This window comes from Leptodactylus fuscus, chromosome 8 (assembly GCF_031893055.1).
Source record: "Leptodactylus fuscus isolate aLepFus1 chromosome 8, aLepFus1.hap2, whole genome shotgun sequence".
In the NCBI taxonomy this organism is placed as follows: Eukaryota; Metazoa; Chordata; class Amphibia; order Anura; family Leptodactylidae; genus Leptodactylus; species Leptodactylus fuscus.
Window position 1 is genome coordinate 9,262,220 of NC_134272.1, and position 22,721 is coordinate 9,284,940.

General features: G+C 49.0%; 1 protein-coding gene across 4 annotated transcripts in view; it reads left to right on the forward strand.

Moving 5' to 3' along the window:
* The window catches only part of TTYH3 (tweety family member 3), an 82,852-nt gene that overhangs the window by 41,761 nt on the left and 18,370 nt on the right, over positions 1-22,721 (forward strand). For all 4 annotated transcript variants that reach the window (XM_075284708.1, XM_075284709.1, XM_075284710.1 and 1 more), the window contains exons 4-11: positions 8,697-8,917; positions 11,444-11,539; positions 13,256-13,328; positions 14,005-14,080; positions 21,517-21,572; positions 21,865-21,957; positions 22,099-22,191; positions 22,282-22,418. In XM_075284708.1, the coding sequence (XP_075140809.1) occupies positions 8,697-8,917; positions 11,444-11,539; positions 13,256-13,328; positions 14,005-14,080; positions 21,517-21,572; positions 21,865-21,957; positions 22,099-22,191; positions 22,282-22,418 (845 nt within the window). The remainder of the gene's footprint in view (positions 1-8,696; positions 8,918-11,443; positions 11,540-13,255; positions 13,329-14,004; positions 14,081-21,516; positions 21,573-21,864; positions 21,958-22,098; positions 22,192-22,281; positions 22,419-22,721) is intronic.

The following is a 22,721-nucleotide window of genomic DNA, read 5'->3' on the forward strand; positions in this document are numbered from 1 at the left end:
CCGCTTACCAGTTTTTGGAGTGTGCTGACACAACCTGGGCACAACATATCGGGCACTGAATCTCTGGTAAAATTGCAATTTTCACTATTTATTTTCAGCTGCGCATTCAGTTCTGTAAATTAAATGAATGCAACACTCAAGGGTTAAAAATGCTCGCTGCCCCTCCTGATAAATCCCCTCAGGGGTGTAGTGTCTATAATGGGGTGACCTGTCTGCGGATTCCACTTTACTGGCAATTCAGGGGCTCTGCAAAAGTGGCATGATGTCCAAAAACCGAACTGTACCCCAAAACCACATAGCGCTCCTCCTCTTCTGTGCCCAAACAGCCATTTATACCCACATATGGCATTAAGTGCATTATCCGGGGCACACCAGGGTCATACATGGGGGCACGCAGCAGGGCGTCACATCAGGAAGTTCTGGGGATTCTTATGCGCCCCTGTAAGGAGCGGAGACTTGGGATGTCCTACTGGTGCGGCTTATTAGGCTGAGGTGTCTTGTATGGGGTCTCTAGGGGTTCACATATTATTTGCTTGTCTCCTCCTCCTTACAGAATGTAGTTGTGGATGGCGGCACAATATGGCGATCTATGTATATGGCTGTATAATGTATCTGACCCTGCAGGTCTCTTATGGAGTCCTCACATCCCGCTGTCCGTAGTAATTCCCTTCAGTATATAACGGAGGATGCAGCGACATTACAGCCACGTACCCAACCAGTGATGTGGACTCTGGACTTTTATAGCTTTAGGGCCGGGCGATTATGACCTAAATGAAAATTGTTATTAATGAGGCATTTTACCTCGTTTACAATTAATGGTAATTATGTAGGACACGCCCTCTTTTACAGCCTGTTGGGCGACACCTCATGGGATTCATCTCACACGGTCCCTTCAGACCCCAGAGTATAATGATCAGAGGCCCGCGGATGGTTCGCCAACATAAAAACCCTGACGTGACTCCCTGCTGGCACTTATGACTGACGTCTGGGATCACCGAGGCCTGTGATTGGATCCTGAGCATCCGGTGACATCACAACACAGGCCTCAGTGGTCTCTGACAAAAGGCAGCAGTCCGAAAAGAACAGGGAGCCCGGGAGAGGTGAGTAATTCTGTGAGATCCCCTCCCCCGGGCCTCCGATAATAATCGCAGTTCGGTTCAGCGGTGTTCGGTCCAAACAAAACTGTAATTATTGTAATAACCAAAGTGAAGAATCTCTCTGGTTCTCCTGGATCATGTTCGGATTCAGTGGTTTTTTGTTTAATCGTCCGTCCCTTGCTGTAATGTATACGTCATATAAAATAATATAATTAAAGTGAATCGTCAGTGTCTGTCAGGCAGAATTCACACTAAGGCCGGGGCCTCACGTGGTGGAAACGCCGTGGTGTGAGAGAAACCGAAGCGTTCTCCTGTCCCTGCATAGTGGGCGAGATTGTACCGAACTGCGGAAAAATAGGTGCAGCCGAAACACTGCCATTCCAAACAGCGCCGCGGTGTGTAACTCACAGCATGTCGATTGTACCTACGAAAGCGCTGCGGGAAAAACTGTAATGTATTGTCGCCATCGCCTCGTTTTTATCCTGCAGCGTTGTCGTTTTTTTTTTGTTTTTTGTTTTTTTTCTGCTGCGGCCGGATACGCGGAGCCTTAGCCTAATACTACTAAGGTGTCTATCAGTGCGGATAATAAAGAACTCAGAACAAGCCAGGAATTTAGTATAAAAATATTTACATTATTTACAATATTTACAATATATACATTATTTACAGTATGTACAGTATATACATTATTTACAATATATACAGTATATACATTATTTACAATATATACATTATTTACAGTATGTACAGTATATACAATATATATACATTATTTACAGTATATATATTATATGCAGTATTTACAGTATGTACAGTATATACAATATTTACAGTATTACAGTATATACATTATTTACGGTATATATATTTACAGTATATACATGTCTAGTGGTCGGACTTGGCGGCGTGGGTCTGTGCCGGTGGTCGGGCTTGGCGGCGTGGGTCTGTGCCGGTGGTCGGGCTTGGCGGCGTGGGTCTGTGCCGGTGGTCGGACTTGGCGGAGTGGGTCTGTGCCGGTGGTCGGGCTTGGCGGCGTGGGTCTGTGCCGGTGGTCGGACTTGGCGGAGTGGGTCTGTGCCGGTGGTCGGGCTTGGCGGCGTGGGTCTGTGCCGGTGGTCGGGCTTGGCGGCGTGGGTCTGTGCCGGTGGTCGGGCTTGGCGGCGTGGGTCTGTGCCGGTGGTCGGGCTTGGCGGCGTGGGTCTGTGCCGGTGGTCGGGCTTGGCGGCGGGGTCTGTGCCGGTGGTCGGGCTTGGCGGCGGGGTCTGTGCCGGTGGTCGGGCTTGGCGGCGTGGGTCTGTGCCGGTGGTCGGGCTTGGCGGCGTGGGTCTGTGCCGGTGGTCGGGCTTGGCGGCGTGGGTCTGTGCCGGTGGTCGGGCTTGGCGGCGGGGTCTGTGCCGGTGGTCGGGCTTGGCTTCGTGGGTCTGTGCCGGTGGTCGGGCTTGGCGGCGTGGGTCTGTGCCGGTGGTCGGTCTTGGCGGCGGGGTCTCTGCCTGTGTTCGGGCTTGGCGGCTGGGTCTGTGCCGGTGGTTGGGCTTGGCGGCGGGGTCTCTGCCTGTGTTCGGGCTTGGTGGCGTGGGTCTCTGCCGGTGGTCGGGCTTGGTGGCGTGGGTCTGTGCCGGTGGTCGGGCTTGGCGGCGTGGGTCTGTGCCGGTGGTCGGGCTTGGCGGCGTGGGTCTGTGCCGGTGGTCGGGCTTGGCGGCGTGGGTCTGTGCCGGTGGTCGGGCTTGGCGGCGTGGGTCTGTGCCGGTGGTCGGGCTTGGCGGCGTGGGTCTGTGCCGGTGGTCGGGCTTGGCGGCGTGGGTCTGTGCCGGTGGTTGGGCTTGGCGGCGGGGTCTCTGCCTGTGTTCGGGCTTGGTGGCGTGGGCCTCTGCCGGTGGTCGGGCTTGGTGGCGGGGTCTCTGCCGGTGGTTGGGCTTGGCGGCGGGGTCTCTGCCTGTGTTCGGGCTTGGCGGCGTGGGTCTCTGCTGGTGGTCGGGCTTGGCGGCGGGGTCTCTGCCGGTGGTCGGGCTTGGCGGGGAGAGGGTGAGAGGTGGGGGCTATGATGAGTGTTCCTCTACCCAGCTCTTATTGGGGAGGACACCACCTGGAAGAAGAGAACACATTACAGACACGTTAGTTAAAGGGTTTGTCTAAGGCCTTGTTCACATCTGTGTCGGTAATCCGCTCAGGGGAGTCTGCATGCGGTCCCCCCGAAAGCACACCGACCCCATAGACTACGGTATAATGGGGTCCGTGTGCTTTCGGTGCAGTGTCCACACCGAACATGTGGATAGAAAAGCACTTCGCAATCTACTTTCCTGTCCACATGATTCATGCGGAAAGCACACGGACCCCATTATAGTCTTTGGGGTCTGTCTGGCTTCACTGCACACCGCCTGCCAATGCGTTCGATAGTCTGTTCGGGGTTCTCCATATGGACCCCCAAACGGATTACCGACGCAGATGTGGCCAGGCCTTAGGCAGCGCTCCACAACAGAATTGCCCTGTATCACCTCATCACTAATGGAGTTTCCTCCGTTTCTTCTTAGGGGGCGGCGGGCCGGTTGATGTCTCCGCCTCCCCTTGTCCTCTCTCCGCCTCCCCTTGTCCTCTCTCCGCTCTCTTTCTCCAATTTTCAGGTCTAAGAAAGAGAGAGATGTTATATGGAAGAAAAAATGGGATTCCCGGCTGTGGCTGTAGGGGGCAGTAGTAACTCACAGGTCGGGGTCTTTGTCCCATTCCTCCATTTGCCTCTTTATTTCTTCCCTGTAGGCGGCGCTCTCCCTGTTGTTCTTCAACATTAGGGTTATTTCCATCCTGTTGAGATGAGACAGTGAATGGTGAGAAGATGTGAGAGTCTATACATGAGGAGTAAAGAGTCTTCTCACCTTCTCTCCTCTATACATAAAAGTAAGTGACCCCCCCCCCCCTATAGGAGGAGCCGGCATTGGGGTGTACAATAGTCACTTACGTGCTGTACATGGGGGTCTCGATCTCCAGGGCGGGCTCTCCTAGGGCCGGCAGTATTGCTGCCTGTCTCTCGTAATATTCCATCATTTTTCTACTTATTTTTTTCTCCCTTTTTGGGGGGATGTCTGGAGGCCGGGGGGCTAGTTGTGGAGAAAATGGAGAATATTAGGACACTGACAGAAGATGTTACTTTGGACTTTCATCCTAAATCTTCTCTTGCCTTTCTATGTGAGCCCTGTGTGATGAATATCTGATAATCCGGCACATATGGGTCCCCATTTCTAGCAGATACTATCATCTAAGTCTTCACTTTACACTCACCAGTTACTTCTTTCTTAAGTAACATGTCAAGGAGGCCGTCTGACACCAGTTCTTTGTATTTGGCGCCTTTATTGGCGCGCGTTGAACGTCTTGCAGACATGGTTCTGTCCTCAGTCGTCCTGTACAAGCTGTCGGTCTGATCTGCGTCGGTTTGGGTCGGCAGTTACGGTCATGGGCTGAAGGTTCCTTTGCCATAGGTATCGCTGGTGACATCATCGGACCGTGTGCAGTGTTATCTCACGCTGGACCATACCACTTGTAACAGGGGCATATTCTCCTGGGATTTATACAGCCCCTATTACCAGCCAGTGTTTCCCCCCATCATACTTATTCTATATGCGGAGAGTTGTGTCTTGTATTTCACCTGTTTCATTATCTAAATGTCTCCTTCTAAATCTGTATCATAGACTCCGCCCCCTCAGGATGTGTAAGATGGTATATTCCACTGTATGTCGGCAGATGTCTGACCGATCCTGTCACCTGTTGAGTAAGAAGAAATGTGATTGGCTTTTGACCAATCTCCGAGCTCTACCCCAGAGACGTATTCAGATTATCCCGTATAGCAGGGAGAGCTAATAAAACGAATTCTATAAGTTATTGGCACCCAAAAATGGTGTCATTACAGATTACATCTCATCCTGCAAAAACACAGCCCTCCTATGGCTCCATAACCAGAAAACGGAAGAAAAATAGCTTGTATAATGTGAAGATGAGACGTCCAAAAACCAAACTGTACCCCAAAACCTCATAGCGCTCCTCCTCTTCTGTGCCCAAACAGCCGTTTATACCCACATATGGCATTAAGTGCATTATCCGGGGTACACCAGGGTCATACATGGGGGCACGCAGCAGGGCGCAGATGTGAAGGGGCGCTATTTGCTTTTGGAGCGCAGATTGTTGGTTTTTGGACACCAGGTCACGTATGCAGACACCCTATAACTGCCCCTCCAAAATGGGGTCATTTCTGGGGGAATTCCAAGTTACTGGCACCTCCAGGGCTCTGGAAAAACAACCGAAAGTCCCTCTAAATCTTTACTCCAAAAGCTACAAAGAATATGCAGCTCCTTCCCTTCTGAGCCCTGCCGTGTGCCCAAGCAGCAGTTTGCACCCACATATACATCGGTTCTTGTACCCGGGGCGCCCACTTAATAGTTTTACAAGTGCAGGTCTCTGATGACACGAGGTGGGCCTAATATATCAGGCACTGAAATCGCATATACCATTCGTAAGATTGCAACTCTCACGGTGTACTGGTGGGGGAAGAGATGCAGGGGGTACTGTAGGGGGAGATGCTGAGTACACGATGAAATGTGGGGGAGACATGTGAGGTGCATAATAAACTGTAGAGGGGAGATATGGGGTGCAAGGTGAATTGTAGGGGGGAGACATGGGGTGCAAGATGAATTGTAAGGGGGAGACATGGGGTGCATGGTGAATTGTAGGGGGGAGACATGGGGTGCAAGGTGAATTGTAGGGGGGAGACATGGGGTGCAAGGTGAATTGTAAGGGGGAGACATGGGGTGCAAGGTGAATTGTAGGGGGGAGACATGGGGTGCAAGGTGAATTGTAAGGGGGAGACATGGGGTGCAAGGTGAATTGTAGGGGGGAGACATGGGGTGCATGGTGAATTGTAGGGGGGAGACATGGGGTGCATGGTGAATTGTAGGGGGGAGACATGGGGTGCATGGTGAATTGTAGGGGGGAGACATGGGGTGCAAGGTGAATTGTAGGGGGGAGACATGGGGTGCAAGGTGAATTGTAGGGGGGAGACATGGGGTGCAAGGTGAATTGTAGGGGGGAGACATGGGGTGCAAGGTGAATTGTAGGGGGGAGACATGGGGTGCAAGGTGAATTGTAGGGGGGAGATATGGGGTGCAAGGTGAACTGTGCGGGGTGGGAGATGTGTGGTGCATGGTGAATTTGGGGGGGTTATTTAGAGCTGTGTTACTTTAGGGGATGGCAAGCTATGGTTGATGCTTGGTGGATTTAGCAAACTATGACCCTGTGGGGCTGCACAAGCTTGATACCTTTGTGATATGGTAAGCTGTGGGGGTGCTTGTGTTCAGTTTGCATAAGGGGGCATTCACACTGAGTTTTGCGGTGCTGTTTTTGCCACAAAACTCGTGTGAAGAAGCAGCGCTGTGAAAACACAATCCCATTGAGTTCAATGGGTTCCATCTTACGCGCGCTACACACTGAACTCAATGGGATTGTGTTTTCACAGCGCTGATTCTTCACATGAGTTTCGTGGCAAAAACAGCACCGCAAAACTCCGTGTGAATGCCCCCTAAGAGGCGCAAAGAGGAAACTCCTCCATTGGCGGTGCATAGGTGATTGACAATGTACTTTAGGTTAAAGACCCTCATAGCGGGCCACATCTAAAACGCCCTGCGGGGAAAACCTCTGTGGAAACACATTGCGATTTTATCCACCGCGCCTTTCACAGTGCACAGTTTTCCTCTGTGGAATTTCTACTTCAATTCTATCTATACGGAAAGCGCCAGTGTTTCTATAGGTTTCTGCAATATCCAAATACTCAACAGGTATTATTCTGCTATGGGTGGGTTCACACCTGCGCCCGGTTTCCGGTTTGCAGGTTTCTTTCGTCTGCCCGAAACCGGACAGGAGATGGAAACTGGCCGTCAATTTACAAACCCATTCACTTGAAGGGGTTTGCAAAGTGTTCGCCTGTGAGCGTCTTCTGCTTCTTCGCGGCAAATCCGTTTTTTTTTTTTGTTTTTTTTTAACCGGACACAAATTCGGACATGCAGGACTTTGTGCAAGGAAGTAGATTGCCGCACACACGAGGACAGTGCCAGAAAATATTTAATTTGTGAAATCCGCACATTGACACTATAGATTGATACGTCATATACACGCCATGTATCAGAGACAATATGTACAATAAAGAAACCATAGATCACAAGATTTAGGACATTTTAGTAGTCGAAAGACCTTCCTCAGGTAAGATCTATAATGGAGGTGTACAGGTATACATGGCGTTGGTGGGCAGAAGACGGAAACCCACAAAGCGGAGACCGGGCGCAAGTGTGAACCCGCTCTCGGTGTAGATGGGATTCGCTTTGCAGGGACTGTAAAACGCTGCAGTTTTTGCTGTTGTGTTTCTGCCACATTTGCAAGCGCTGTGCAGTGAAAGCACATGGACCTCATAGACTATAATGGGGTCTGTGTGCTTGCCGCGAGATCTCCGCAATGAGTCATGCGGACAGGAAAGTAGATAGTGAAGTACTTTTCTATCCGCATGTTCCCTGCGGAGATGTCGTGGCAAGCACATGGACCCCATTACAGTATAGTCTATGAGGTCCGTGTGCTTTCACTGCGCACCGCTTGCAAATGCGTTTGGTTATTTCCATCCTGTTGAGACGAGACAGTGAATGGTGAGAAGATGTGAAAGTCTATACATGAGGAGTAAAGAGTCTTCACACCTTCTGTCCTCTATACATAAAAGTAAGTGCCCCCCCTATAGGAGGAGCCGGCATTGTGGTGTACAATAGTCACTTACGTGCTGTAGATGGGGGTCTCGATCTGTAGGGTGGGCTCTCCTAGAGCCAGGAGTATTGCACTTCTCTCCTATAGTAGTCCAGAGATTTAACATTTTGGGTTTTTTCTCCCTTTTTGGGGGGATGTCTGGAGGCCGGGGGGCTAGTTGTGGAGAAAATGGAGAATATTAGGACATTGACAGAAGATTTTACTTTGGACTTTCATCCTAAATCTTCTCTTCCCTTTCTATGTGAGCCCTGTGTGATGAATATCTGATAATCCGGCACATATTGGTTCCCATTGACACCGGATTATAGGAAAGTCACTGAGAATATTCCCTAAGGCAGCGATGGCAAACCAAGGACACGCCAAGACATTTTGGGTGACGCTCATCGGCAGCTACTTATTGTATTATTGCTGTAAGTGGCTGCTGATACTTGTTACTCACCTGTCCATGCTCCTGTCCTGTCCTCTAGGTGGCGCTACACTGTCCCTGTATTGATCAGCTGTCTGGTAGTCTGCCTTCTCCCTATACTGTACACAGCAAGAACCCAGAAGCCGATGTCTCCTTGTATAGTGGTCGTACCCGGTACTGCAGTTCAGCTGCCATTGACTTCAATTGATTGTTTCCCTTTGTCCAGTCAATGAGTTTGTTGCTCTATATCAGATAAATGAAGCTGTGCACACTATGGCGGTACATAGGGATGTTATTGACAAAAAGTTTGATCTATTAATTGTATAAATCAGTTTATTCACGTCCGTTCACCTGGCGTCGCTCTCATAATACGTCTTTATTTATTTATTCTTATTTTTTAAATTAATTTTTAGGTGTCAGAAACCACCGTAGCTCTAAACCAAACCGTGGAACCAAATCTCCTAGAACTGGAAGCCATGTTTACAAAGCAGACGGATTACCTTCACATTGTGCAGAAGCTTCAGGGTCTCTTGTACACACTGGTGCAGCAAACCTCGGATATCCCCTTCTGGAAAAACGGCGACATCTCAATGGACGACCTGGCCGAACAGGTGGATCTGTATGACTGGTACAGGTAAGGGAATGGACAGAGCATGCATGGCGGCCTGTCTAGTCACGGTGGTTACCTCATGTAGTGAGATTTTGGGGATCAGCGGACCTCTATTCTTAACATACAGATGTAGCAGAGTTAACCTGAACTTCTACAATTGGTTAAACTGCTGCAGTGGGATATCTTATCACAGAAGACAACAAAAACCAATGGAAAGTCATACGCGGCTTCGCGCGTGCAAAATAGGTTAAATGGTTGGTTAAGTCGTGAGTCACGTTGTTCACTTGTCTCAGCTCTTTGACACAATTTCGCATTCTTACCCCTCATTCACTTAGCGTATGTATTCTGTCCGGTTAGAGTCCGCATGAGTCTCCCTGGACGGAATACAATCCCAATTTCAAGCACACGGACCCCATAGACTATAATGGGGTCCGTGTGCTTGCCGCTCACGACCCTGAGCTTTTGGATGAACTTGCCCAATAGACGGATGTTTTTTGGGCGGCATTTTACTAAACAGTCCTTAGTATTGTGACCCCTTTAGTACTCCCCTGACACTGATAAGAGATGTAACAGGATGAAGAGTAAGTCCAGAGCGGCCATCACAGTATTACTATGACCTGAAGGAGTCTTCTTCCTTCCTCTCTTTTTCTCTTTCCTTCCTCTCTTTTCCTCTTTCCTTCCTCTTCTCCTCTTTCCTTCCTCTCTTTTCCTCTTTCCTTCCACTTCTCCTCTTTCCTTCCTCTCTTCTCCTCTTTCCTTCCTCTCTTCTCCTCTTTCCTTCCTCTCTTCTCCTCTTTCCTTCCTCTCTTCTCCTCTTTCTTTCCTCTCTTCCTCTTTCCTTCCTCTTTTCCTCTTTCCTTCCTCTCTTCTCCTCTTTCCTTCCTCTTCTCCTCTTTCCTTCCTCTCTTCTCCTCTTTCCTTCCTCTTCTCCTCTTTCCTTCCTCTTTTCCTCTTTCCTTCCTCTTTTCCTCTTTCCTTCCTCTCTTCTCCTCTTTCCTTCCTCTCTTCTCCTCTTTCCTTCCTCTCTTTTCCTCTTTCCTTCCTCTCTTCTCCTCTGTCCTTCCTATATTTTCATCTTTTCCTCTTTCCTTCCTCTCTTCTCCTCTTTCCTTCCTCTCTTCTCCTCTTTCCTTCCTCTCTTCTCCTCTTTCCTTCCTCTCTTCTCCTCTTTCCTTCCTCTCTTCTCCTCTTTCCTTCCTCTCTTCTCCTCTTTCCTTCCTCTCTTCTCTTTCCTTCCTCTCTTTTCCTCTTTCCTTCCTCTCTTCTCCTCTTCCTTCCTCTTTTCCTCTTTCCTTCCTCTCTTCCTCTTTCCTTCCTCTCTTTTCCTCTTTCCTTCCTCTCTTCTCTTTCCTTCCTCTCTTCTCCTCTGTCCTTCCTCTCTTTTCCTCTTTCCTTCCTCTCTTCTCCTCTGTCCTTCCTCTCTTTTCCTCTTTCCTTCCTCTCTTTTCCTCTTTCCTTCCTCTCTTTTCCTCTTTCCTTCCTCTCTTCTCCTCTTTCCTTCCTCTCTTCCTCTTTCCTTCCTCTCTTCTCCTCTTTCCTTCCTCTCTTCCTCTTTCCTTCCTCTCTTTTCCTCTTTCCTTCCTCTCTTTTCCTCTTTCCTTCCTCTCTTCTCCTCTTTCCTTCCTCTCTTCTCCCCTTTCCTTCCTCTCTTCTCCTCTTTCCTTCCTCTCTTCTCCTCTTTCCTTCCTCTCTTCTCCTCTTTCCTTCCTCTCTTTTCCTCTTTCCTTCCTCTCTTCTCCTCTTTCCTTCCTCTCTTCTCCTCTTTCCTTCCTCTCTTTTCCTCTTTCCTTCCTCTCTTTTCCTCTTTCCTTCCTCTCTTCTCCTCTGTCCTTCCTATATTTTCATCTTCTCCTCTTTCCTTCCTCTTTCCTTCCTCTCTTTTCCTCTTTCCTTCCTCTCTTTTCCTCTTTCCTTCCTCTCTTTTCCTCTTTCCTTCCTCTCTTCTCCTCTGTCCTTCCTATATTTTCATCTTCTCCTCTTTCCTTCCTCTTTCCTTCCTCTCTTTTCCTCTTTCCTTCCTCTCTTCTCTTTCCTTCCTCTCTCTTCCTCTTTCCTTCCTCTCTTCTCCTCTGTCCTTCCTATATTTTCATCTTCTCCTCTTTCCTTCCTATTTTCCTCCTTCTTCTCTACCACAGTTACTGATGATACCTATAACCTCAGACTTTGTCCATAACCTTAGATTTCTGCTCAGACATTGTGTATCATTTATCTATACATTGAGGTTACTTAAACCATCAAGTCCCCATAGAAATACAAGCAGGTCTTTTTGGCTCTTGTACAAACCCCCTATTCCCCCACGTGTGATACAAGACCTGCCCGCCAGTCACAGCCGAGCACTTGGTGGATTCTGTGACCTGAACCAGGGGGTTTTGACCAGTTTGAGATATTCCATTTAAACTTTTTGATATTTTATTTTCCCATGTCCCACCTTGGGGGTTTTTTGGGCTATTTTCCACACTCGGGATAGACTTCCATCTGACGCCATTTCTCTTCTTACATCTCACATGTTATACCAGGGCGTTTGGTAATTGTTGTTCCTTTTCTTTCTAGGTGGTTGGGTTACCTGGGCCTGCTCCTATTCCATGTCTTCATATGCCTGTTGGTGCTATTTGGGCTGATACGGAACTCAAAGGCCATTCTGGCGGGGTAAGTAGTCGTCGTGCGTATCAACATGGGATCTTACACAGGTTATAACGTGTTTGTTGTCAGCACTTTTGCCAAGCAATGGCACAAACCTCACAAGTCGCTGAGTTACTGAAATTGGTTGCACCTTTCTTTTAAGGGGGTTGTCCAGGAACCATAGGAAACTCCGGGGTCGGCCGGAATGAGGACGTGAGCTGTAAAGGGGCCACATTTTTGTAGGAGGTCTGGAAAAATGACAGACTTGTCCCCGATACGGCAGTACGATATGTATCATTAACTTAGGGAAGATTCATGGATTTTATTCACTTTACATGACACAAAGTTGGGATATAAACGTTCCATGTATCTACGGTACAAGGAAGGTTATCGATGTAATACACAAGTATATACTAACCAGTCGTCAGGCCCCTTAGGCGGGATTTATTACAGAGCGGTGTAAGATATATAATACTCGTAACGCTGACCTTATAGATTTTCTACACATTTTCCTTATTTTATGGATTTGTCATTTTTTCCCCCTTAGTTTCTCCACTACTGTCGCTTTAAATCCAGAGTTTGCAGCGTGACTCCGTAGCAGAGGATTTCCCCCTAGCCCCGCGTTACCTTTGCCCCACAGCTTTTGGGAATTTTTCAGCTTGGCTTTGAGCTCAAAGCCCTTGAAAGTGTCTAATCCTCATCATTAATTCATGGCCTACGTAGCTGCACTTTGAAGTGTCTTCACTCTTTTGTTGCGTCCTCCGGTGCCTGCGTTACAAGCCTCTTCTGCTTTCAGGTTACATAAGGCAAAGAGGTGGCCGACGTTGCAAAACTTTCCCACAGAGTTTACAAGAAAGTTAATGAAAATGCTGCGGAAGGAGTTGTTCTGGAAGCGCCGAGTACCTGGCGCTCCGCTTGTTGCCTCCTTTGCCCCAGGCGTTCATTATGTCTGCCGATATCGTAGATTAAAGGATATCTGCATTTAAAATTTCAGTGACAAATACATTGTCTTCTGTATGTCGTCCCGAGTTGCATTCATAATTCTGCTGGCTTCAGAGCTGCAGTCTTCTGAATCTGGGCCTGCACAGAATTCGGTTGGATCCGCACATAGACACCATCTACTATCTCCATAGGGGCTGCTTAATTATCACCAATCTTTCCACAGACCCAGAATGGCATTCATCTGCATTGCTATGTAGAGCTGCCCCCTGTGTACTGTGTAACTGTCTTCTTATCTATTCATGAACCAGGTAGATCAGTCTGAACATCAGTATAGGAGGGCTAACGGTGTCCTTGATATTGTGGGAGAACAGATTATCATCAGCATCATAATTCTGCAGAAATCCTATGCTGAAATAGGAGGACCAGCCCTCGTAAAACCTGCCAAAAATGCAAAAAACCCACAGTCCTGATCCCACGATCCCCTCGTATTTTGCGGGTGAGGTTTGGATGACTTTACATGGAAATATCTCACTGCTATGGAAAAACCGAGACCTTAAAAGTGCTGCAGTCAGCAAAAGAAGCTTCGCTGTCCCGGCCCTGCCATCTGCTCGGTATACATGTATCACAACCCAATGGGATTAACCCGTTAGTGGCCAGTGGTTGTGTTTGAGCCCCTCCTCCTCCGGTCTTCAGCTACAATGACGTCTCCTCACGTGCACCAGACAGACTTGTACAAGTTAAAATCCATCTTGTTTGACGCCTGTCTCTGACTCTTGGTTTTATGTCTCTTTGTATTTGCAGCGTTTGCTTCCTCGGGGTCCTGGCGCTGATCATAAGTTGGGCATCCATGGGCCTGGAGCTGGCCGTGGCCGTGGTAAGGAGAACAATGGGGATAGTTCCTACTACTTACAAGATAAAAACCTGTGTTAATAACATTAAAGAGAATTCCTGGGACTAATATTTTGATGACCCGTGTTTGGGGTAGGTCGTCCGTATCAGATCAGCGTGACCACCATAGATGGCTCTATGAAGCCGCAGCGGCACTCCAGTGACTGTCACTTACCTTTCACAGGCCATGTAGTATCATGTTCATCGGTGACTTGGTCCGTTTCCAGCTCCGTCCCATTTAAGTGAGTGGGACTGAGCTGCAGTACCAAGCACGGCTGCTAAACATTGGATGGCGCTGTGCTTAATGGTAACTGAAGAGACTGCAGCACTTGTCCAAATACCAGCAGATGATTGTGGGGTGTCAGGTGTCAGACCCTCACATATCTGATGATCAGTCAGCAGTATACATTCCCCTTTCCATGTGTATCCTGTAGGTTAATGTTACACATCTTACAGCACAAAATACCAAAAAATTGCAGTGTTTCTAGTATAAGGTACCATAATCGTAATTGGGTGTGCAGTGTATCGCCCTGGATGCTGCTGCTGCGACCCCATAATACCCGAGCCTGTAACCTCTCCCTCTGACACGTCTTTTTTATTGCTTCTCTGCCGCCACTTTTGTATGGCATGAATATAATAAATACTCTTCTTTATTTGTCAAGGGCTCCAGTGATTTTTGTGTGGATCCCGACAAATTTGTCTCCAAAGTGGTAGAAGAAAAATCCGTCTTGAACGCAGGTAATTTTTTATTTTTATTTTTTTGCTAAGAGAGTGACTTGTAGTACCCAGTGCCAAGTAGCTGCTGCTTAAGCTAAAAAAATCTAAAAGAGAAGTGAAACTCTGACCTAGATGTCTATGGCTCACGGTCACATCACTTAAGAGGGGTTGTCCAGGAATTATAGAGATGTTGTGGCCTTGTCATGTGATCAACGGACTCCAGGTCACTTCGTGAGAAGAAGAAAGCGGCCATGTTTTCGAGTCCTGGACAACCCCTTTAAGTGTGGTGTGTAGCTTTGTCTGACGCACAATATAAAAGATGAAGAAGAATTGAAGATCTACAATTGTCGTCCTCATCATAATAAAGAGTTGGTGTATTTTCTGATATTGAAAGTAACCAGTCAGGGCGATTTGGGACATTATTTAGGGGGTTTAGTGTCCCAAATTGCTCTGTAATAAATACATCCGTGCTTGCAATAAAAATGAAACCCTTTATCCTCCCCGTGCCGCTGTACTCCCTGTCCGCCGCCTTGTCTTCAGTGCCCGTACCTCCGGCACCGGGGTGTGTGTCCTCTGCTTCATGGCCGGGAGCACCAGAGAGAAGTCCGCTGAGACCTATAAGATGTATAAGGGTTTGTTTTTTCTAAAATGCCGGCACAGGTGGCTTTAAAAAAGAGCGATTTGTGGCGCTAAACCCCCGTCTACAAGGACCTGTGGGTGGTTTAGGACCCAAATCAACCTAAAGGATTCCCTTTAAAACACTCAGGGGCCACAGCAAGTTCATTGCATAATTAAATCCTTTGAAGTATGGCTGTGTTAATGCAGACTGCCCCCTCCCCTCCAGATCAATGGCAGTCCTGTTTAGTAATGAGAGAGTCCTGACCCCATTGTAGCCGGCCATCTCCTGTCTCTTCTCTCCACACCTTTTAAGCATTACCCCGGCACACCGCAGCTGCTCCCTGGCCTGCATTACCACGGATTAGACCCCGTAATGCTTGGGTTCAGATGGTTTACATGGCGTCTTCCATTAGTGCTAAGAGGATCACATTCTGTTTTCACTTTACTGATTCTGTCATGTTTTTAACCCTTTATTTCTGTGACCCTATTTTACTGCAGCCCATGGATGAGGTTCTATGTAATCTTTCACAGCAGTATACACTATCCTTCCACATTGCCGACTAGACAGCGTGTAAGGAACTTTTACCAACCCTTAGATTTTGTTTGCTTTTGCAGCAGCTGTTTGCCATTGACCCATTCAACAGTAATCTAAATAGAAGCGCTCAATGCCAAGCAGCTGCTGCAAAATGCAAACAGAATCCAAGGGTGTGCAAAAAGAGAAGTGAAAAAAACTAAAAACAATGCACCATTTCCTAGACCTGTGGATGCCCCCTGCCCTGGACTTTCTTTTATGAGCGAGAGTGCACAGCCACGGGCGACAGGCAGTAGTTCTTGCTTTGGTGAATTTAAAGGGAGTCTGTCACCAGACCCAGCATATCACCCCACCCTGCAGATAGATAGGTTACTGTCACCAGACCCAGCATACCACCCCAACCCTGCAGATAGATAGGTTACTGTCACCAGACCCAGCATATCACCCCAGCCCTGCAGATAGATAGGTTACTGTCACCAGACCCAGCATATCACCCCAGCCCTGCAGATAGATAGGTTACTGTCACCAGACCCAGCATATCACCCCAGCCCTGCAGATAGATAGGTTACTGTCACCAGAACCAGCATATCACCCCAGCCCTGCAGATAGATAGGTTACTGTCACCAGAACCAGCATATCACCCCAGCCCTGCAGATAGATAGGTTACTGTCACCAGAACCAGCATATCACCCCAGCCCTGCAGATAGATAGGTTACTGTCACCAGACCCAGCATATCACCCCAGTCCTGCAGATAGATAGGTTACTGTCACCAGAACCAGCATATCACCCCAGCCCTGCAGATAGATAGGTTACTGTCACCAGAACCAGCATATCACCCCAGCCCTGCAGATAGATAGGTTACTGTCACCAGAACCAGTATATCACCCCAGCCCTGCAGATAGATAGGTTACTGTCACCAGAACCAGCATATCACCCCAGCCCTGCAGATAGATAGGTTACTGTCACCAGAACCAGTATATCACCCCAGCCCTGCAGATAGATAGGTTACTGTCACCAGAACCAGCATATCACCCCAGCCCTGCAGATAGATAGGTTACTGTCACCAGAACCAGCATATCACCCCAGCCCTGCAGATAGATAGGTTACTGTCACCAGAACCAGCATATCACCCCAGTCCTGCAGATAGATAGGTTACTGTCACCAGACCCAGCATATCACCCCAGCCCTGCAGATAGGTTACTGTCACCAGAACCAGTATATCACCCCAGCCCTGCAGATAGATAGGTTACTGTCACCAGACCCTATCATATCACCTCAGCCCTGCAGATAGATAGGTTACTGTCACCAGAACCAGCATATCACCCCAGCCCTACAGATAGATAGGTTACTGTCACCAGAACCAGCATATCACCCCAGCCCTGCAGATAGGTTACTGTCACCAGAACCAGCATATCACCCCAGCCCTGCAGATAGATAGGTTACTGTCACCAGAACCAGCATATCACCCCAGCCCTGCAGATAGATAGGTTACTGTCACCAGACCCAGCATATCACCCCAGCCCTGCAGATAGATAGGTTACTGTCACCAGAACCAGCATATCACCCCAGCCCTGCAGATAGATAGGTTACTGTCACCAGACCCAGCATATCACCCCAGCCCTGCAGATAGATAGGTTACTGTCACCAGACCCAGCATATCACCCCAGCCCTGCAGATAGATAGGTTACTGTCACCAGACCCAGCATATCACCCCAGCCCTGCAGATAGATAGGTTACTGTCACCAGACCCAGCATATCACCCCAGCCCTGCAGATAGATAGGTTACTGTCACCAGATCCCAGCATATCACCCCAGCCCTGCAGATAGATAGGTTACTGTCACCAGAACCAGCATATCACCCCAGCCCCTATAGACTATACACGGATGGCCATTCGTGCCCAGTTGTGCCCAGACTTTAATAAAACGGGTCTGTTCATCAGACAATCCTTTTGTTTCTGGCCGTCCACCCCTTCACATCTCTGGTGACACTACTACTGTGCTGTATACTGTGTATTGCTGTATATAACTTATTAGTATATGGGACTTGTACTACAGCTCCACTAATTCCAGATGAAACGATAGCGGACAGAGAAATCTTCATTCCACATCCCAATAACAAGGTTTTGCACTTTGAAGCTTTCTTGTGCAGCGTCTCCTCATGTCTAATTTAGTAGCCTTGAGCCTGTAGCAACCCTATTAAAACCTGAGTGGAGGAGGTGATAGAGGGGAGGCCTCCGCTTACAGGGGACCCGGGAGCTCCGCTCGCTCTCATGTCAGATTGATCCCTTCCTTTAAGTGCAGTCATTACTTAGTAGGATAATAACATCACAGGCTTTAACCCTTCATTCCCTGCTGTAATGTATGCCTCACTTAAATTGCAAGTGTGCATTTTGCCTGAATAGGATGACCCCTGTCATTTGTGTTTGGTCATTATTCATTGTCCTTGGCCATCTATATGCATGTCTGGTATTGCAGCTTAATATTTTCAATCGAATGTTGTTGAACTGCAGACACAGTCTATGGACAGAGGGGGCGCTCTATCTGATAGATTTAGCCATATGTTTCTGATCTCTACTAATCTTGTCTAGTTTACATCTTCCAGCCAAGAACTCCAGGTGCATTACATAACATGGAGGAGGGATGTAAACATCCTAAATCACAAGCCCGCTCCTCGCCTCTATCCTTTGATGTGACGTCTGTGTACCTGATACTGTTCCTCTGGCTAATGATGATGGAGATGTGAAGCTTCATCGCCGGCATCTTGGTGCCATATGTGCTATGAAAGCTCTGGACCGTCCTAGTATGGGTTAGGATGGCGGCACAATTCTGCTGCCTATGGCTAATTCCATTTTATTGGCTCGGCCGAGCGATAGACAAGTCACACAATACACGAGGATGAACAGCTGGTGAAAGCGGCCGCCGAGGAGAGCAATGAATTATACAGCACATCTGTCGGCTGCCATGGCATGCTTTCTGGTAGCTGCAAACACAGGCGCGCACGCAACCCATCTCCTGAGAGCTGCATGAAATATTCAGACCTCGGGAAAGGGGTTTATCAGAATGTTTATGGAGGTGGAGACGTCGTCTTCAACATTCAGAGGAACATTTACTACCTGGGGGTTGGGCGCGATTTCCTGACCATTGTCTTCATGGCCGTGGGAGGTGATGGAGGGTCAGGACTTGTGATCATCTCCTGCGTAAGATGTCAGGGCTCAGGTATATTATTCCCTTCACATATGACCTATAGATTAATATGGAATACACATAGGACTGATATGTTGTGTCCTTGGGTTTTGTCCATATTGTTTTATAACCTGCAGAATATGGAGGTCAGATTAACCATTTATTGTGCTGTGGGTGTAAAATATTACAGAACTTCCTCTGTCTCTCCCTATTTCTTATTCTGCCCCCCACCTTCCCCTCCTCTATCTCTGTTTGTCCCTCCATCATTCCCCCCCTCTCTCTCTGTCCCTTTTCCCTTTCCCTCTTATTTATTATGCTTACTTGTATAGCGCCATCATATTCCGCAGCGCTTTACAGACATTGTCAGTCACTGTCCCATATAGGGCTCACAAACTAAATTCCCTATCAGTATGTCTTTGATGTGTGAGAGGAAACCGGAGGAAAGCCACGCAAACACGGGGAGAGCATACAAACTCCTTGCAGATGTTGTCCTGGGCGGGATTTGAACCCAGGACTCCAGCGCTGCAAGGCTGCAGTGCTAACCACTGAGCCCTCCTCCATCCCTTTATCTTATCTCGCTGCCCCCCTTCCTCCACTCTTTGCCACCTTTATTCTCCTCTGTTTCTATCCCCCTGTTCTTCGGTCACCTCCCCCTCTCCCTGTTCTCACTATCCCGCTCTATCAATCCCTTTACCCCTATTCTACCTTTATTCCCCACTATCCATCTCTACGTATGCTACCACCTCCCCCTCCTCATTCCGACTGTCCCCCCGATTTTGTTGCTGTTCTCCCCTTTTGACGCTGTGTTCCCCGTTGACGCTGTGCTCCCCCTTGACGCTGTGCTCCCCCTTGACGCTGTGCTCCCCCTTGACGCTGTGCTCCCCCTTGACGCTGTGCTCCCCCTTGACGCTGTGCTCCTCCTTTTGACCCAGTCTCCCCTTTCTTAGTCTGTCACCCCCCCCCCCCCCTTCCCCGTCTTTCTGACATCCTGCACTATATCCTGTAGTCGTCTTCCCTTATGCTCAGATCTGGCAGTGTTTCCTTCTCCTCGTCTTTGAAGGGTTTTACATCTCCAAGGTGTGAACTGAGCGGCTGATATGTCAGACAAGGGCGGCTTATTATCATTGTGGGGCTGAGGCCCGGGCTCCATCCTGACAAGGGCGGCTTATTAGCATTGTGGGGCTGAGGCCCGGGCTCCATCCTGACAAGGGCGGCTTATTAGCATTGTGGGGCTGAGGCCCGGGCTCCATCCTGACAAGGGCAGCTTATTAGCATTGTGGGGCTGAGGCCCGGGCTCTATTCTGACAAGGGCGGCTTATTCGCATTGTGGGGCTGAGGCCCGGGCTCTATCCTGACAGGGGCGGCTTATTAGCATTGTGGGGCTGAGGCCCGGGCTCCATCCTGACAAGGGCAGCTTATTAGCATTGTGGGGCTGAGGCCCGGGCTCTATTCTGACAAGGGCGGCTTATTAGCATTGTGGGGCTGAGGCCTGGGCTTTATCCTGACAGGGGCGGCTTATTAGCATTGTGGGGCTGAGGCCCGGGCTCCATCCTGACAAGGGCGGCTTATTAGCATTGTGGGGCTGAGGCCCGGGCTCCATCCTGACAGGGGCGGCTTATTATCATTGTGGGGCTGAAGCCCGGGCTCTATCCTGACAAGGGCGGCTTATTAGCATTGTGGGGCTGAGGCCCGGGCTCTATCCTGACAAGGGCGGCTTATTAGCATTGTGGGGCTGAGGCCCGGGCTCTATTCTGACAAGGGCGGCTTATTAGCATTGTGGGGCTGAGGCCCGGGCTCTATTCTGACAAGGGCGGCTTATTAGCATTGTGGGGCTGAGGCCCGGGCTCTATCCTGACAGGGGCGGCTTATTAGCATTGTGGGGCTGAGGCCCGGGCTCTATCCTGACAAGGGCGGCTTATTAGCATTGTGGGGCTGAGGCCCGGGCTCTATCCTGACAAGGGCGGCTTATTAGCATTGTGGGGCTGAGGCCTGGGCTCTATCCTGACAGGGGCGGCTTATTAGCATTGTGGGGCTGAGGCCCGGGCTCTATCCTGACAGGGGCGGCTTACTAGCATTGTGGGGCTGAGGCCCGGGCTCCATCCTGACAAGGGCGGCTTATTAGCATTGTGGGGCTGAGGCCCGGGCTCTATTCTGACAAGGGCGGCTTATTAGCATTGTGGGGCTGAGGCCCGGGCTCCATCCTGACAAGGGCGGCTTATTAGCATTGTGGGGCTGAGGCCCGGGCTCTATCCTGAGATGTCTCTTCACATCAGCAGCTGTAATGTATTCGGCGTTCCCCTCTGTTCTCTCTGCACTTGGCTCATCTGCTTTGCAAATCAAAGTCTTCTATCATAGACGCCATGTTATTATACAGTCGCTAAACAAACAGTCGGCTTGTGCCGAGCGAGGCCTTTGAAGAACTCTCCAATAAAATGGAGACAATCTGATTTTGCTGCCAATAGTCCCAGTAATCCAGTACATGAGGGATCAACACTGAAGTGCTGCAGCCATAGGTATCTCCTCGCCGCAGCTGCACTTTAGCAGGGGTCCATTGCAGATGGCCCAAATCTCATTTATTTAGGAGAGGAATTTATTGTGGAAGACCTAAGGATACGTTCACACGGAGGAATTTGCAGCTGATTCCATCTGTTTATCTGCTCCAAATTCTGTCCTGAATCTGCTTCACATTGGGTGGCAGGGACCAAAGCAGGACGCTGAAAAAATATGCAAGACACTCCGCTGATCCGGACACAGCCATGCAGGGTCAGAATATGTCGACAAGCCAAAGATCTCATCCAGAGACTCCGACCATCATTGGAATTAAAGACTTAATGCAGAAATGGCGACTGTTCCTGTAAATGAACCCCGCACGGCTGCGGCCAGACATCCATTTCCAACTCCCGCTGACTCTTAATTGCCCTTCGGGATGTGCGAGATGTAAACACTGCGTATATCTAATGTAAAAGGTTTTCCATCCCTGGCGATTCCCTGCGGTCCCGGAGCGCTCTGCTAAATGGCTCGCCTTCTGTGTTATGCTGATAAGGCTGAAATAATCTCGTGTCATGGCTCCCGCTACGGAAAGAATTACACCTATTTATATCTTTTATTTTTTTCTCTTTCCAGAAATCCTGAACTACTATCTGTTCTGTAACCCGGGATCTGCTAATCCTTTCCAGCAGGTAGGTCCTTCCATCTCCTGCGGCAATGACGTAAAGCCTGGGGACAAGTCAGCAGAACTAGTTATATTGGCTACGGATGCAGGAAAGATCTGCTGGAAGGTGTTATTGTCTATAGAGAGGATTCTGGGCCTGGTCTGCTCCAATACATTACAACATGGTGCAAGAAAGTCAAGTAGCTATACTTCCATCTTGATAGCAGTGACCACTCAATAGGTCTCTTATTATTTGTGATGAACCCAAATGTTGGTTAGTTATAGCAATGGACCCTCATGTCCTCGTGTGTCTCTTACAGATGTTGTCAAGTGGTCACAAAGCCCTGGTGGAGATGCAGGACGACGTTCTGGATCTCTTGCGGTCCGCTGTTAAGGATTACCCCAAGTCTATGGTAAGAGCGTTGCTTCCAAGCATCTGTCGTCTTGTCCTCGGGCCCTGAGCAGTCCCGGGGCCTTCTGACAGTCCCAGTCACATATCGCTGCTCTAGTAAATATCTTCATGACTGTGGACTGAGGTTTTCGTTTCATTGCAGGATAAACTGGTCAACATCCAAGGAGTCCTCAATTCCACTGAGATCAACCTGCAGCATCTGACGGCGCTGGTGGACTGCCGCGGCTTACATTTGGTAAGGGCTGTGCGGACAATGCCAGGCTTTGTATGATTTCTGGATGGGATCTGTGCACTAAGACATCTCTTGTGTGTTGTCCCCTTGAAGGATTACGTCCAGTCTCTTACTGGTTTCTGCTATGATGGCGTGGAGGGGCTCATCTACCTGGTACTTTTCTCCTTTGTCACCGCCCTGATGTTCAGCTCTATAGTTTGCAGCGTGCCCCATACCTGGCAGCAGAGGAGGTGAGTCCGTAACAGGATTGTGTCATGTTGGAATTGTTCAGACCTTCCAGAAACCTGTTCCAAAATGCACTCCAAGACGTGAGTTACATTTCCCACGGCCATTGTGTAGCGCTTGTGTGGCCACTTGGGTGCTCAGTGCACATTAGAACTAGCTATTTTTGTTTTGTAAAATTTGCTTTTTGGGTTTTCTGTCCCTTTAAATCAGGCATGTCAAACATGCGGCCCGCGGGCCGCATGCGGCCCTTTACAGGCATATCTGCGGCCCGCACAAAAGTCTCAAACATTGTCTCTAAACTTTAGAGA